General features: G+C 47.9%; 1 protein-coding gene across 1 annotated transcript in view; it reads left to right on the plus strand.

The window, feature by feature from the left end:
* Positions 1–16,638, plus strand: part of TENM3 (teneurin transmembrane protein 3) — a 1,099,990-nt gene that overhangs the window by 971,692 nt on the left and 111,660 nt on the right. Inside the window, exons 9-10 of the mRNA XM_038755038.1 lie at positions 6,710–6,948; positions 9,372–9,494. Coding sequence (XP_038610966.1) covers positions 6,710–6,948; positions 9,372–9,494 — 362 coding nt within the window. The remainder of the gene's footprint in view (positions 1–6,709; positions 6,949–9,371; positions 9,495–16,638) is intronic.

Raw genomic sequence — 16,638 nt, forward strand, 5'->3', positions numbered from 1 at the left:
ATTCATTTTATTTTGTTAGTGTGTTTGGTTTTGTTCTCTGTCTCCCCCTTTTAGACTGTGAGCCCACTGTTGGGTAGGGACTGTCTCTAGATGTTGCCAACTTGGACTTCCCAAGTGCTTAGTACAGTGCTCTGCACACAGTAAGTGCTCAATAAATACAATTGATTGATTGATTGATTCTCAAGGCCCTGCTGAGAGCTCACCTCCTCCAAGAGGCCTTCCCAGACTGAGCCCCTTCCTTCCTCTCCCCCTCGTCCCCCTCTCCATCCCCCCATCTTACCTCCTTCCCTTCCCCACAGCACCTGTATAGATGTATATATGTTTGTACATATTTATTACTCTATTTATTTATTTATTTTACTTGTACATATCTATTCTATTCATTTTATTTTGTTAGTATGTTTGGTTTTGTTCTCTGTCTCCCCCTTTTAAACTGTGAGCCCACTGTTGGGTAGGGACTGTCTCTGTATGTTGCCAATTTGTACTTCCCAAGCGCTTAGTACAGTGCTGTGCACACAGTAAGCGCTCAATAAATACGATTGATTGATTGATTCATGCCCCACATCTTTGCTTCTAATAATAATAATAATGATGGCATTTATTGAGCGCTTACTATGTGCAAAGCACTGTTCTAAGCGCTGGGGTAGATACAAGGTAATCAAGTTGTCCCACGTGGGGCTCACAGACTTAATCTTCATTTTCCAGATGAGGTAACTGAGGCCCAGAGAATCAAGCAATCAATCAATCGTATTTATTGAGCGCTTACTGTGTGCAGAGCACTGTACTAAGCGCTTGGGAAGTACAAGTACTAGAGAAGCAGCGTGGCTCAGTGGAAAGAGCCCGGGCTTGGGAGTCAGAGGTCATGGGTTCAAATTCCGGCTCTGCCAATTGTCAGCTGTGTGACTTTGGGCAAGTCACTTCACTTCTCTGTGCCTCAGTTACCTCATCTGTAAAATGGGGATTAAGACTGTGAGGCCCCCGTGGGACAACCTGATCACCTTGTAACCTCCCCAGCACTTAGAACAGTGCTTTGCACATAGTAAGCGCTTAATAAATGCCATAATTGTTGATATTATTACAAGTTGGCAACATATAGAGACGGTCCCTACCCAACAGTGGCCTCACAGTCTAGAAGGGGGCTCCAGAGAAGTGAAGTGACTTGCCCAAAGTCACACAGCTGACAAGTGGCGGAGCCGGGATTTGAACCCGTGACCTCTGACTCCAAAGCCCGGGCTCTTTCCACTGAGCCATGCTGCCTCTGAATTCTTTAACAGCTGCCCGGTTAGGGAGTCTCTGACCTCCACCGATTGAAAAGTTAATTGCCTGCGATTTCCTCATTTATACATGGGGATTAAGGAGTTTAGTAGTTACCTATGAGATGTTAAACAAAATGCTTCATTTGTAGTCGTTTAATAAAAGATTTATTAAAGTCTTAGTCTATTATGAATGTCTTCTCAGGCATTGATAGCTCTCATCAGTTATATGCCCGTAGCTTTTACCTTGTAGCTTGGTAAATGCTTTGCTAATTATTAATGTATGAAATTGCATATTGAATTACTTTATTAGTCCATTTTTTATTTAAATAGCTGAACCGTCTCCTCCACCGCTTTAATGTGAGGGGAATTGATTGTCCGTCCTGGAAAAAATAAAAGCAGGAGAAAATTAAGAAGGCACACCTAGCTGTCGTTAGGAAGCATCGTCTCAGAATTTAGGGTGTTTTTTTTGAAGCAAAGCAGAGGGAATTGTAAATAAGCTTTTAGTTTACTTTGAATCTGCACGTCCAAGGAATTGCATTACCTCAGAGCAGTAAGCAAAATCATTTTGTCTTAGATGGGAATCAATCTAGACTGTGAGCCCGTTGTTGGGTAGGGACCGTCTCTATATCTTGCCATGTACTTCCCAAGCGCTTAGTACAGTGCTTTGCACACAATAAGGGCTCAATAAATACAATTTAATGAATGAATCAGTCCAGCCAAAGTATTTATTGAGCATCTGCTGAGTGCAGATGGGAATCAATCTAGACTGTGAGCCCGTTGTTGGGTAGGGACCGTCTCTATATCTTGCCATGTACTTCCCAAGTGCTTAGTACAGTGCTTTGCACACAGTAAGGGCTCAATAAATACAATTGAATGAATCAGTCCAGCCAAAGTATTTATTGAGCATCTGCTGAGTGCAGAGCACAGAGATAATAAGAATCAGTGGTATTTATTGAGCGCTTATTGAGTGCAGAGCTTTGTATTGAGCCCTTGGGAAAGTACAGTACAGCAGAGTTGTTAGACATGTTCCATTCATTCATTCATTCATTCAATCATATTTATTGAGCGCTTACCATGTGCAGAGCACTGTACTAAGCACTTGGGAAGTACAAGTCGGCAGCTCCACCAATTGCCAGCTGTGTGACTTTGGGCAAGTCACTTAACTTCTCTGGGCCTCAGTTATCTCATCTGTAAAATGGGGATTTTAAGACTGTGAGCCCCCCGTGGGACAACCTGATCACCTTGTAACCTCCCCAGTGCTTAGAACAGTGCTTTGCACAGAGTAAGCGCTTAATAAATGCTATTTTAAAAAAAACCTGTGGAGTCAGTCCCTACCCAACAATGGCTCACAGTCTAGAAGGGGGAGACAGACAACAAAACAAAACATGGAGACAGGTGTCAAAGTCATCAGAACGAATAGAATTAAAGCTAGATGTATATCATTAACAAAATAAATAGAATACTAAATATGTACAAGTAAAATAGAGTAATAAATCTGTACAAATATATATAAAATAGGGATTAAGTCTGTGAGCCCCATGTGGGACAACTTGATTACTTTGTATCTACTCCAGCACTTAGAACAGTGCTTTGCACATAGTAAGCGCTTAATAAATGCCATCATTATTATTATTATCATATATACAAGTGCTGTGGGGAGGGGAAGGAGGTAGGGCAGGGGGATGGGGAGGAGGAGAGGAAAAAGGGGGCTCAGTCTGGGAAGGCCTCTTGGAGGAGGTGAGCTCTCAGTAGGGCTTTGAAGGGAGGAAGAGAGATAGTTTGTTGGATATGTGGAGGGAGGGAATTCCAGGCCAGGGGGAGGATGTGGGCCAGAGGTCGATAGCGGGACAGGCGAGAACGAGGCCGGGTGAGGAGGTGAGCGGCGGCAGAGGAGTGGAGGGTGCGGGCTGGGCTGGAGAAGGAGAGAAGGGAGGTGAGGTAGGAGGGGGTGAGGTGATGGACAGCCTTGAAGCCGAAAGTGAGGAGTTTTTGCTTGATTTGTAGGTTGACAGGCAGCCACCGGAGATTTTTGAGAAGGGGATTAACATGCCCAGAAGGTTTCTGTACTGAGATAATCCGGGCAGCAGAGTGAAGTATAGACTGAAGCGGGGGGAGACAGGAGGGTGGGAGATCAGAGAGGAGGCTGATGCAGTCATCCAGTCGGGATAGGATGAGAGATTGAACCAGCAAGGTAGCAGTTTGGATGGAGAGGAAAGGGAGGATCTTGGCGATGTTGTGGAGTTGAGACCGGCAGGTTTTGGTGACGGATTGGATGTGTGGATTGGATGCTTTAAATTTAATTTAAATTGGATGCTTTAAAGCCAATGATGAGTTTATGTCTAATCATCATCATCATCATCAATCATATTTATTGAGCGCTTACTGTGTGCAGAGCACTTGGAAAGTACAAGTTGGCAACATATAGAGACAGCCCCTAGCCTACAGTGGGCTCACAGTCTAAAAGGGGGAGACAGAGAACAAAACCAAACATACTAACAAAATAAAATAAATAGAATAGATATGTACAAGTAAAATAAATAAATAAATAGAGTAATAAATATGTACAAACATATATACATCTATACAGGTGCTGTGGGGAAGGGAAGGAGGTAAGATTGGGGGGATGGAGAGGGGGACGAGGGGAAGAGGAAGGAAGGGGCTCAGTCTTATATATGTCTAATATGGAAGTGGATGGGCAACCACTGGATGGTCTTGAGGAGAGGGGAAACACGGACTGAACATTTTTGTAGAATAATGATCTGGGCAGCAGAGTGAAGTATGGACTGGAGTGGGGAGAGACAGGAGGCAGGGAGTTCAGCAAGGAGGCTGTTACAGTAATCAAGGCAGGAGAGGAGAAGTGATCGGATTAACGTAGTGTCTGCTTGAATGGAGAGGGAAGGGTGGATTTTAGCGATGTTGTGAAGGTTGAACCCACGGGATTTAGCGACGGATTGAATAAGTAGGTTGAAGGAGATAGAAGCAGCCAAACTGGGGTTTGAAACCCAGGCTCTCAGGTCCCGTGATCGATCCATTAGGCCTCACTGCTCCTGCTCCACCCTGATCCATTTGTCTGCTTGCTTCTTACTGTTAAATCCTCAATCCCCTTCCTTCTCCCCTTTCTCCCACTCTAAGTCCAGTGTTTTTTCCAGTCTGTCCATCCTACCGCCCCCCAAGCCCCCCACCCCTACCAAGTAGACTACAAGCTTGTACTTGTACATATCTATTCTATTTATTTTATTTTGTTAATATGTTTGGTTTTGTTCTCTGTCTCCCCCTTCTAGACTGTGAGCCCACTGTTGGGTAGGGACTGTCTCTATATGTTGCCAACTTGTACTTCCCAAGCACTTTGTACAGTGCTCTGCACACAGTAAGCACTCAATAAATATGATTGATTTATTGAATGACCCTGGCAGACTCTCGCCAGTCTCACACCCAGTGGGATCTCAAGCAAAATCCTGCAGTGGTTGGATTTCCCTTACACTTGGATTTGTGCCCTTTAAACACCCGTCACTCCACCCTCAACTCCTCAGCCCTCATGTCCATATCTGTAATTTACTATAATATCTGTCTCCCCCTGTAATGATAACGATGGTATTTGTTAAGCGCTTACTACGTGCAGAGCACTGTTCTAAGTGTTGGGGAGGTTACAAGGTGATCAGCTTGTCCCACGTGGGGTTCCCAGTCTTCATCCCCATTTTACTGATGAGGTAACTGAGACCCAGAGAAGTGAATCAATCAATCAATCGTATTTATTGAGCGCTTACTGTGTGCAGAGCACTGTACTAAGCGCTTGGGAAGTACAAGTTGGCAACATATAGAGACAGTCCCTACCCAACAGTGGGTTCACAGTCTAAAAGTGAAGTGACTTTAGGCAAGTCACACAGCTGACAAGTGGTGGAGCCCAGATAATAATAATAATAATAACATTGGTAATAATAATAATAATAATAATAATAATGGCATTTATTAAGTGCTTACTATGTGCAAGGCACTTTTCTAAGCGCTGGATTAGTTAAGTTCTTACTATATGCCAAGCACTTTTCTAAGTGCTGGGGTAGATACAGGGTAATCAGGTTGTCCCACATGGGGCATTCAGCCTTCATCCCCATTATACAGATGAGGAAACTGAGGCACAGAGAAGTTAAGTGACTTGCCCAAGGTCACACAGCTGACAAGTGATGAAGCCGGGATTAGAACCCACAACCTCTGACTCCCAAGGCCGTGCTCTTTCCACTAAGCTACGCTGCTGCTCTCATGATAACGATGGCATTTGTTAAACACTTACTATGTGCTAAGCACTGTTCCAAGTGCTAGATACAAGGTAATCAGGTTGTCCCATGTGGGGCTCACAGTCTTCAACCCCATTTTACAGGTGAGGGAACTGAGGCCCGGAGAAGTGAAGTGACTTTGGGTGAGTCACACAGCTGACAAGTGGTGGAGCCGGGATTAGAACCCACAACCTCTGACTCCCAAGTCGGTGCTCTTTCCACTAAGCCAAGCTGCTTCGTTATAGGCAGGGGACATTTCCACCATTTCTGCCATCTTGCATTCTCCCAGGCACTTAGTACAGTGCTCTACTCATAGTAAGAGCTCCATACATACAATTGATGGATTCCCCCTCCATGCTGCAATCTCACTGTGGGCAGGGAATGTGTCCACCAGCTCTGTTGAATTGTGCTCTCCCAAGCGCTCAGTACAGTGCTCTGAACATATTAAGCACTCAATACATACGACTGATTGATTTCCCCTCGAGACTGCAAGCTCACTGCGGGCAGGCAATGTGTCTACCAACTCTGTTGGTTTTTTAATTGGTATTTGTTAAGCGCTTATCATGTGCAAAGCACTGTGCTAAGCGCTGGGGAGGATACAATGTGATCAGGTTGTCCCACGCGGGGCTCACAGCCTTCATCCCCCAGCGCTTAGAACAGTGCTCCAGCGCGTAGAACAGTGCTTTGCACATAGTAAGCACTTAATAAATGCCATTATTAATAATAATAATGATGGTATTTGTTAAGCGCTTACTATGTGCAAAGCACTGTTCTAAGCGCTGGGGGGATACAATAATAATAATAATAATGTCATTTATTAAGCGCTTACTATGTGCAAAGCACTGTTCTAAGCGCTGAGGTGATCAAGTTGTCCCACTTGGGGCTCACAGATTTTACAGATGAGGGAACTGAGGCTCTGAGAAGTGAAGTGACTTGCCCGAGGTCACGCCGCAGACACGTGGCTTGTCCCCGTTTTCCAGATGAGGGAACTGAGGCCCAGAGAAGTGAAGTGACTTGCCCAAAGTCACACAGCTGACTGTGTGTACTCTCCCAAGCACTTAGTACAGCGCTCCGAACGCCATAAGCGCCCGGTAAATCCCATAAGGCGATGGATTCGCTCTCGTTTGCCGGTCCCCAGGTTCTGACCTTCCTTCTCCTCCTTCTTTTCCTCCTCCTGTCCCACAGGCATTTCCTCTTCAAGACGGGAACGGGGACAACGCCGCTGTTCAGTACCGCGACCCCGGGGTACACGATGGCGTCGGGGTCCGTCTACTCCCCTCCGACCAGGCCCCTGCCTCGGAACACGCTGTCCCGGAGCGCTTTCAAGTTCAAGAAGTCGTCCAAGTACTGCAGCTGGAAATGCACGGCGCTCTGCGCGGTGGGAATTGCCGTGCTCCTGGCCATCCTCCTCTCCTACTTCATAGGTGAGCCCCTTCCCCTCCGCCCTTAACAATAACCGGGGGATCCATTTAGCGCTTATTATAATAATGATGGAATTTGTTAAGCGCTTACTAGAGAAGCAGCGTGGCTCAGTGGAAAGAGCCCGGGCTTTGGGGTCAGAGGTCACGGGTTCAAATCCCAGCTCCGTCCGTGGTCAGCTGTGTGACTTGGGGCAAGTCTTCTCTGGGCCTCAGCTACTTCATCAGCGTGGCTCAGTGGAAAGAGGCCGGGCTATGGAGTCAGAGGTCATGGGTTCAAATCCCGGCTCCACCACCCGTCAGCTGTGTGACTTTGGGCAAGTCGCTTCACTTCTCTGGGCCTCAGTTACCTCCTCTGTAAAATGGGGATGAAGACTGTGAGCCCCACATGGGACAACGTGATCACCTTGTAAATTCCCCAACGCTTAGAACAGTGCTCTGCACGTAGTAAGCGCTTAATAAATGCCATTATTATTATTATTATTATTAAAATGGGGACGTAGACTGTGAGGCCCCCACGGGACAGCCTGATCACCTTGTAACCTCCCCAGCGCTTAGAACAGTGCTTTGCCCATAGAAAGCACTTAATAAATGCCTTCATTATTATTACTATTATGATTATGTGCAATGCACTGTTCTAAGCTGCTGGGGAGGTTACAAGGTAATCAATTTGTCCCACATGGGGCTCACAGTTTTAATCGCCATTTTACAAATGAGGTAACTGAGGCACAGAGAAGTGAAGTGACTTGCCCAGTCTCCCCCTTCTAGACCGTGAGCCCGTTGTCGGGTAGGGACCGTCTCTATATGTTGCCGACTTGTACTTCCCAAGTGCTTAGTACAGTGTTCTGCGCACAGTAAGCATTCAATAAATACGACTGAATGAATGAATTGGCAAAGCCGGGATTTGAACCCATGACCTCTGACTCTCAAGCACATGCTCTTTCCATTGAACCACGCTGCCTCTCTACTTATTATGTGCCAGACACTGTATTAAGCACCAGGGAGGATACAAGCAAATCGGATTGGCCGCCGTCCCTGTCCCACAGAGGTCTCACAATCTTAATCCCCGTTTTACAGATGAGGGAACTGATGCCCAGAGAAGCAAAAAGTAAATAATAATAATAATAATGGCATTTATTCATTCATTCATTCATTCAATCGTATTTATTGAGCACTTACAGTGTGCAGAGCACTGTACTAAGCGCTTGGGAAGTACAAGTTGGCAACATATTGAGACATCCCTACCCAACAGTGGGCTCGCAGTCTAAAAGGGGGAGACAGAGAACAAAACCAAACATACTAACAAAATAAAATAAGTAGAATAGATATGTACAAGTAAAATAAATAAATAAATAGAGTAATAAATATGTACAAACGTATATGCATATATACAGGTGCAGTGGGGAGGGGAAGGAGGTAAGGTGGGGGGATGGGAGGAGGAGGAGGGGGAGAGGAAGGAGGGGGCTCAGTGCTTTATTAAGTGCTTACTATGTGCAAAGCACTGTTCTAAGCGCTGGGGAGGTTACAAGGTGATCAGGTTGTCCCACGGTGGGGCTCAAAGTCTTCATCCCCATTTGACAGATGAGGGAACTGAGGCCCAGAGAAGTGAAGCGAATTGCCCAAAGTCACTCAGCTGACAAGTGGCAGAGCCGGAATTTGAATCCACGACCTCTGACTCCAAAGCCCGGGCTCTTTCCACTGAGCCACGCTGCAAAGTGACTTGCCTAAGGCCACACAACAGACAAGTGGCAGAGGCGGGATTAGAACCCAGGTCCCTTAGGCCCCCAGGCCAGCGATCTGTTCCCTATGCCAGGCTGCTTCCTTGTGTCCATCAGACCACCTCACCCCTGACCCCTTCACCATCCTGGCCAGCCTCTGGGGATGGGAGACCTCTGCCAGGGGAATAATAATAATAATAATAATGACTGTGATATTTGCTAAGTGCTTACTGTGTGCCAAGCACTGTAATAATAATAATAATAAATAATAATAATGGCATTTGTTAAGTGCTTACTATGTGCAAAGCACTGTTCTAAGCCCTGGGGTGGATACAAGGTGATCAGATTATCCCACATGGGGCTCACAGTCTTCATCCCCATTTTACAGATGAGGTAACTGAGGCACAGAGAAGTGAAGTGACTTGCCCAAAGTCACACAGCCGACAATTGGCGGAGTCAGAATTTGAACCCATGTCCTCTGACTTCCAAACCCAGGCTCTTTCCGTTGAGCCACGCGGCTTCTCTACTAAGCTCTGGGGTGGATTTCATTCATTCTTTCATTCAATTGTATTTATTGAGCGCTTACTGAGGCCTAGAGAAGTGAAGTGGCTTACCCAAAGTCCTGATTTGAACCCACTCCCAAGCCCGGGCTCTTTCCACTGAGCCACGCTGCTTCTCCCCCCACTAACCTGCTCCCGTCTTCCTCACCAGCCATGCATCTGTTTGGCCTCAACTGGCAGCTGCAGCAGACGGAGAACGACGCGTTCGAAAATGGAAAGGTGAACTTGGACGCCGCCCCCACCAACGCCGTGTCCCCGTCACCCGGAGACAGCGGTAAGGAGTGCCACCCCCGGGCACAGGCCCTGGGCACCGCTGATGCCCGCTCCCCCCAGCCCGTGGTCCCACATCAGGCTGGTCACCCCATCCCGGGGTGTGCCACGCTGCGGAACCCTGGGGCACGGAGAGCGCGGGACATTCATTCCTTCAATCGTATTTATTGAGCGCTTACTGTGTGCAGAGTACCGTGCTAAGCGCTTGGGTAGTACAGCTTGGCATCATCATCATCATCATCATCAATCGTATTTATTGAGCGCTTACTATGTGCAGAGCACTGTGCTAAGCGCTTGGGAAGTACAACTTGGCATCATCATCATCAATCGTATTTATTGAGCGCTTACTATGTGCAGAGCACCGTACTAAGTGCTTGGGAAGTACAAATTGGCAACATCTAGAGACGGTCCCTACCCAACAGTGGGCTCACAGTCTAAAAGGGGGAGACAGAGAACAAAACCAAACATACTAACAAAATAAAATAAATAGAATAGAAGTGTACGAGTAAAATAAATAGATAAATAAATAGAGTAATAAATTTGTACAAACATATATCCATATATACAGGTGCTGTGGGGAAGGAAAGGAGGTAAGATGGGGGGGATGGAGAGGGGGACACCTAGAGACGGTCCCTACCCAACAGCGGGCTCACAGTCTAGAAGGGGGAGACAGAGAACAAAACAAAACATAGTCACAACATAAAATAAATATGTACAAATAAAATACAAACATAGTCATTCATTCAATCGTATTTATTGAGTGCTGACTGTGTGCAGAGCACTGTGCGAAGCGCTTGGGAAGTACAAGTTGGCAGCACAGAGAGACGGTCCCTACCCAACAGCGGGCTCACAGTCTAGAAGGGGGAGACAGAGAACAAAACAAAACATATTAACAAAATAAAATCAATAGAATAAATATGTACAAATAAAATAAATACAGTAATAAATACGTACAAACATATATACATTCATTCATTCAATCATATTTATTGAGCGCTTACTGTGTGCGGAGCACTGTACTAAGTGCTTGGGAAGTACAAGTTGGCAGCACAGAGAGACGGTCCCTACCCAACAGCAGGCTCACAGTCTAGGATGGGGAGACAGAGAACAAAACAAAACATAATAACAAAATAAAATAAATAGAATAAATATGTACAAATAAAATAAAGAAATGCAGTAATAAATACGTACAAACATATTCAGTCATTCATTCAGTCGTATTTATTGAGCGCTGACTGTGTGCAGAGCACTGTGTGAAGCGCTTGGGAAGTACAAGTTGGCAGCACAGAGAGACGGTCCCTACACAACAGCGGGCTCACAGTCTAGAAGGGGGAGACAGAGAACAAAATAAAACATATTAACAAAATAAAATAAATAGAATAAATATGTACAAATAAAATAAAAAAATGCAGTAATAAATACGTACAGACATATATTCATTCATTCATTCAATCATATTTATTGAGCGCTGACTGTGTGCAGAGCACTGTGCTCAGCGCTTGGGAAGTCCAAGTTGGCAACACATAGAGACGGCCCCTACCCAACAGCAGGCTCACAGTCTAGGAGGGGGAGACAGAGAACAAAACAAAACATAGTAACAAAATAAAATAAATAGAATAAATATGTACAAATAAAATAAAGAAATACAGTAATAAATACGTACAGACATATATTCATTCATTCATTCAATCATATTTATTGAGCGCTGACTGTGTGCAGAGCACTGTGCTAAGCGCTTGGGACAAAACAAAACATAGTAACAAAATAAAATAAATAGAATAAATATGTACAAATAAAATAAAGAAATGCAGTAATAAATACGTACAAACATATATTCATTCATTCATTCAATCGTATTTATTGAGCACTTACTGTGTGCAGAGCACTGTGCTAAGCGCTTGGGAAGTACAAGTTGGCAATACATACAGACGGTCCCTACCCAACAGCGGGCTCACAGTCTAGAAGGGGGAGACAGAGAACAAAATTAAATATATTAACAAAATAAAATAGAATAAATGTGTACAAATAAAATAAATAAATGGAGTAATAAATACATACAAACATATATACATATATACAGGGACATACCTGTGATGGTGATGTTGATGGTATTTGTTAAGCGCTTACTATGTGTCAAGCACTGCTCTAAGCGCTGGGGTAGATACAAGGTCATCAGGTTGTCCCACGTGGAGCTCACAGGCTTAATCCCCATTTGACAGATGAGGTAACTGAGGCTCAGAGAATAATTATAATAATGATGGCATTTATTAAAGCACTTACTATGTGCAAAGCACTGTTCTAAGCACTGGGGAAGTTGCAAGGTGATCAGGTTGTCCCACGGGGGGCTCACAGTTTTAACCCCCATTTGACGGATGAGGGAACTGAGGCCCAGAGAAGTGCAGTAATAACAATAATAATAATGATGATGGTATTTGTTAAGTGCGTACTATGTGCAAAGCACTGTTCTAAGCGCTGGGGAGGTTACAAGGTGATCAGGTTGTCCCGGTGTGCTCACAGTTCATCCATTCATTCAATCGTATTTATTGAGCACTTACTGTGTGCAGAGCACTGTACTAAACTCTTGGGAAGTACAAGTTGGCAACATATTCATTCATTCATTCATTCAATCGTATTTACTGAGCGCTTACTGTGTGCAGAGCACTGTACTAAGCGCTTGGGAAGTACAAGTTGGCAACGTAAAGAGACGGTCCCTACCCAACAGCGGGCTCACAGTCTAGAAGGGTTTTAATCCCCACAGCTTTAATCCCCATTTTACAGATGAGGTAACTGAGGCCCAGAGAAGTGAAGTGACTTGCCCGAGGTCACACAGCAGATAAGTGGCGGAGCCAGGACTGGAACCTAGGTCTTTCTGAACGCCGGGCCTGGGCTCTATCCACTAAACCATGCTGGGGGTGTGAGTGAGCGATCAACGGGTTGTGCCTTTGTTGTGGTCCTTGTTGCGGTGTCAGCAGGCCCCGGGCGGGGGTCCGGGTGAGCCTGGGGGGCTTCGGTAATGGGACAGGGACAGAGAGCCTCGGTATACAAAGCACACTCAGGCGACAAGGGTGAGAGAGAGTGTGATGTGTGGCCCACAAAAGCCACCGAATCACCGTGCGGCCGTGAATCATTGCATTGATACAACGTTGTTATATTGCCATGGAGTCACTGTGTGGTCAAGGAATCACCGTACAACCATGGAATTACTGCGCCCTCGCGGAGCTATTGTGTTGCCACAGAACCATCGCGGTGCCGTGGAAGAATTGTTGTGGAATCATCGTGTGGCCTTGAAGCCACAGTCACGGTGCGGCGTTGTGGGGCGAATGCGTTGCCTTATTGTGAGCCACGGAGTCTCTGTGGGGCCGTGGAGTCATTGCCTGGCCATGGGGTCATTGCGTGGCCACAGAATCATTGTGTGCCACCGAGTCATTGGGAGCCACTGAGCCATTTGCTTGGCCATGGTGTCACTGTGCGACGCACGGGGTCGTTGTGAGCCACGGAATCATCGAGAGCCTCTGAGTCATTTTAAGCCTCCAAGTCATTGTGAGCTGCACAATCATCGTGAGCCACTTTGTCATTGTGAGCCACCGAGTCATTGTGAGCCACTGAGTCATTGCACGGCTGTGGGGTCATTGCTTGGCCATGGGGTCGTCGCGTGGCCACAGAGTCATCGCGAGCCATGGAGCCGTTGCCCGGCCGTGGATTCATTGTCGCTGACACCACTGATTGCGTTCCCCGTGCCGGGCATAGTACGAGCCCGGAGATGCCCGGCAGATCTCTGCCACGCTTTGTGCCACCCGTGTCCTGATGTGACGCCCCAAAGCCCTTCACCCCGGGTGCGCGAGGAACCGGGCGCCCGTGAGAGAGCACCCCCGGGTTTGGTCTTTTTGTGGTGTTTGTTACAGGCGTACTATGTGCCAAGCACTGAAGTAAATGTTAGATTGTCAGATTGGACGCAGTCCCTGTCCCCCGTGGAGCTCACAGTCTAGGAAGGAAGGAGATCAGGAGTTTTAATCCCCGTTTAACAGATGAGGAAACTGAGGTACCAAGAAGTGAGGAGACTTGCCCAAAGTCACCCGGCAGGCAAGCTGGGAACGGGGATTAAAACCAAGGTCCTCCGAATTCCCGGTCCGTGCTCTTTCCTCTAGGCATCGCAGCTTCTCGCCTGCATTCAGTTGCAGAGTGAAAGGGGAGAAGTGGTTTTGTCTACAGTCATTTTCTGCCCTGGATGGACAGTCAGCGGCGCGGTGCCCTCCAGAAACCACGGAGATGTAAAATTCCTCCATTCTCCTCCCAAACTCCCAACTGCCAGAGGAGTCTGGGTTGCAGACGGGAGGGAGTTCCAGGGTCCCTCCGTCCCCGTTCCACATGTAGCCGGAGGAGCCTTTACGGCTCGCTCTTGGCTTGCGGGCACTACCCAGTTAGGAGGCCCGGAAGGGAATATCTGGCTCAGGCGGCCGAATATGTTAAGCTCATTCCCTTGCCCTTGGAGAATCGATTTCCTCCCATGTTTGGCCCCTACTATGTGCAGAGCACTGTACTGGGTGCCTTCTGTGTGCAGAGCGCTGGGCCGAGGGCCTACTGAGGCACCGGGTGCAATGTTAGGCACTTTCAGACCGACTGAAAAATAGAAGAAATGAACGATGCCCTCACGGTGAGCCAAACCGGCGCGAGCAGCCCAACAGACCCCAGCCGAGAGCGTGGCTTGGTCAAGAGGAGGGAGAGCCGAGGGGCTGGCGGGGCCCACGTGATTGTCCTGGCAAAGGGGTTTCCTGGAGGAGGGGGCGTTTGAGGTGGGCTTGGAAGGTGAGGTCCGACGCCGGGGAGAACGGACGGGAAGGCCGAGGCGCGAGTGATTGTTCGGAGACACCGAGAGCGAGGTGGACTTGGGGGCGATGGGTGGAAGTGTCGGGAGAGGAGGCCGGTGGGGAACGGAGTAGGTGGCGGTGTGAGTGACATCGGGAAAGCCACGGGAACTCTACTGTCCATATCCGTCTTCCCTCGGACCTTGGAGCTGCCCCTTCGGGTCTCTGCCGCCGTACCCCTTTCTGCTTCCTCGCACTGGTGCTGCTGGGCTCCTCCCTGGAGGCAAATGGGCTGCTCCCCGGGGCCGTCCATCCTGACACCCCCCCGCCCCCCTGGACCCATCCAGGCCGCCCCCTGGGCCCGTCCATCCTGTTCCCCCAGGCTCACCCAGCTGGGCCCATCCAGGCCGCCCCCTTTGGCCCTTCTAGCCCATCCCCCAGACCTGTCCAGCCCATCTCCCTTAGCCTCTCATTCATTCATTCAATCGTATTTATTGAGCGCTTACTGTGTGCAGAGCACTGCACTAAGCATTCGGGAAGTACGTCAGCAACCTATAGAGACAGTCCCTACCCAACGACGGGCTCGCAGTCTAGAAGGGGGAGACAGATAGCGAAACAGAACATGTAGACAGGTGTCAAGTCATCAGAATAAATAGAATTAAAGCTAAATGCACATCAAAATGTCCAGTCTGCCCCCGAGGCCTTCCCATCCAGTGTGCCCCCTGTGCCCTTCTGGTCTGTCCCCTCAGCAATCAGTCAATCAATCGTATTTATTGAGCGCTTACTGTGTGCAGGGCACTGTACTAAGCACTTCGGAAGTACAAGTTGGCAACATATAGAGACGGTCCCTACCCAACAGTGGGCTCACAGTCTAGAAGCCTGCCCAGTGTGCCCCTCTGGCTCTTCCAGCGTGCCCCCCGCACCGGCTCTGCCAGCCTGGCTCTCTCAGTCTGCTTCTCACTGGCCCTTCCAGCCTGCCCCCCATCTCCATCCCCCTCCTTGAAACAGCCGTTTTTCAGGGGATCGTCAATAGCTTCCCCTCCTGGGATCTGCGGGCTCCGTCTCTTCCGCCTCCCTGGACCCGGGACCCACCTGATACAGTCCCTCCCTCCTCGGGGTGAGCGGGAGTCCAAGAAACAGCCTGGCCTTGGCACCTGCTCACCCGGAGGCCCTGCCTGAGGAAGAGTCCCGATGGGCAGGCAAGATGAGCACCCCATGGTGATTGCGGAGGTCAGCCTGGGCCCTCCAGGAGTGGGTTTGTGGCTCTCACTGGACAAGAGTGGAAACTCAGACTTCATGAGGACGCAGGAGACCCACAAATCTTCCTCATCATCAGAATGGTGGGGCTTGTGCAGCCCTTCCTTACCTGTGCTAAGCACTGGACTCAGCGCCTATAGCGATACAGGACAGTTTTTTTTTTTTGGTTTTTTAGTTTTGCTCTCTGTCTCTACCTTTTAGACTGTGAGCCCACTGTTGGGTAGGGACTGTCTCTATATGTTGCCAAATTGTACTTCCCACGCGCTTAGTACAGTGCTGTGCACACAGTAAGCGCTCAATAAATACGATTGATTGACAGGTCGTCTCCATTACCTTTCTCTCACGGGACTCTCGGTCTAAGGAGGCAGGGGAACGGGTGTCGAATCCCCATCTTGTAGCTGAGGAAACCGAGGCACAGAAAAGTAAAGTGACTTGCCCACCGTCACACGGGAGGCAAGTGGCGGAGTGGGGATTAGAACTCAAGACTCCTGACTCCCACGCCTTTCATTCATTCATTCAATCGCATTTATTGAGCGCTTACTATGTGCAGAGCACTGGACTAAGCGCTTGGGAAGTACAAGTCAGCAGCAGATAGAGACAGTCCCTACCCAACAGCGGGCTCACAGTCTAGAAGGGGGAGACGGACAACAAAACTTAACATATTAACAAAATAAAATCAATAGAATAGTAAATATGTACAAGAAAGGCCTGGGTTCTTTCCAAAGGAAAGTCTCAGTCGGTCAGTGGTATTTATTGAGTGCTTACTGTGTGCGGAGCACTGGACTAAGCGCTTGGGAAAATACAGTTTAATAGAGTTGGTAGACACATGCTTTGCCTACAAGGAGCTTCCAGGCTAGAGGGGGAGAGGGTTAGCCCCAGACTGAGCGTGAGGGCAACCCCCTCGGGGAGACATGGTGATTGTCCTTCCTCCTCATTCAATCGTATTTATTGAGCGCTTACTGTGTGCTAAGCGCTTACCCTGGGCAACCATCAGGAAACACAGGGTCTCACCAACAAGCCAGCTATTAGGGGATTAGAAACTGAGTCAAGGGGCTCAGTTAGCCACGAGAGCCATATTAACGGATCAGT

The sequence above is a fragment of the Tachyglossus aculeatus genome, chromosome 12, assembly GCF_015852505.1.
Source record: "Tachyglossus aculeatus isolate mTacAcu1 chromosome 12, mTacAcu1.pri, whole genome shotgun sequence".
NCBI lineage: Eukaryota > Metazoa > Chordata > Mammalia > Monotremata > Tachyglossidae > Tachyglossus > Tachyglossus aculeatus.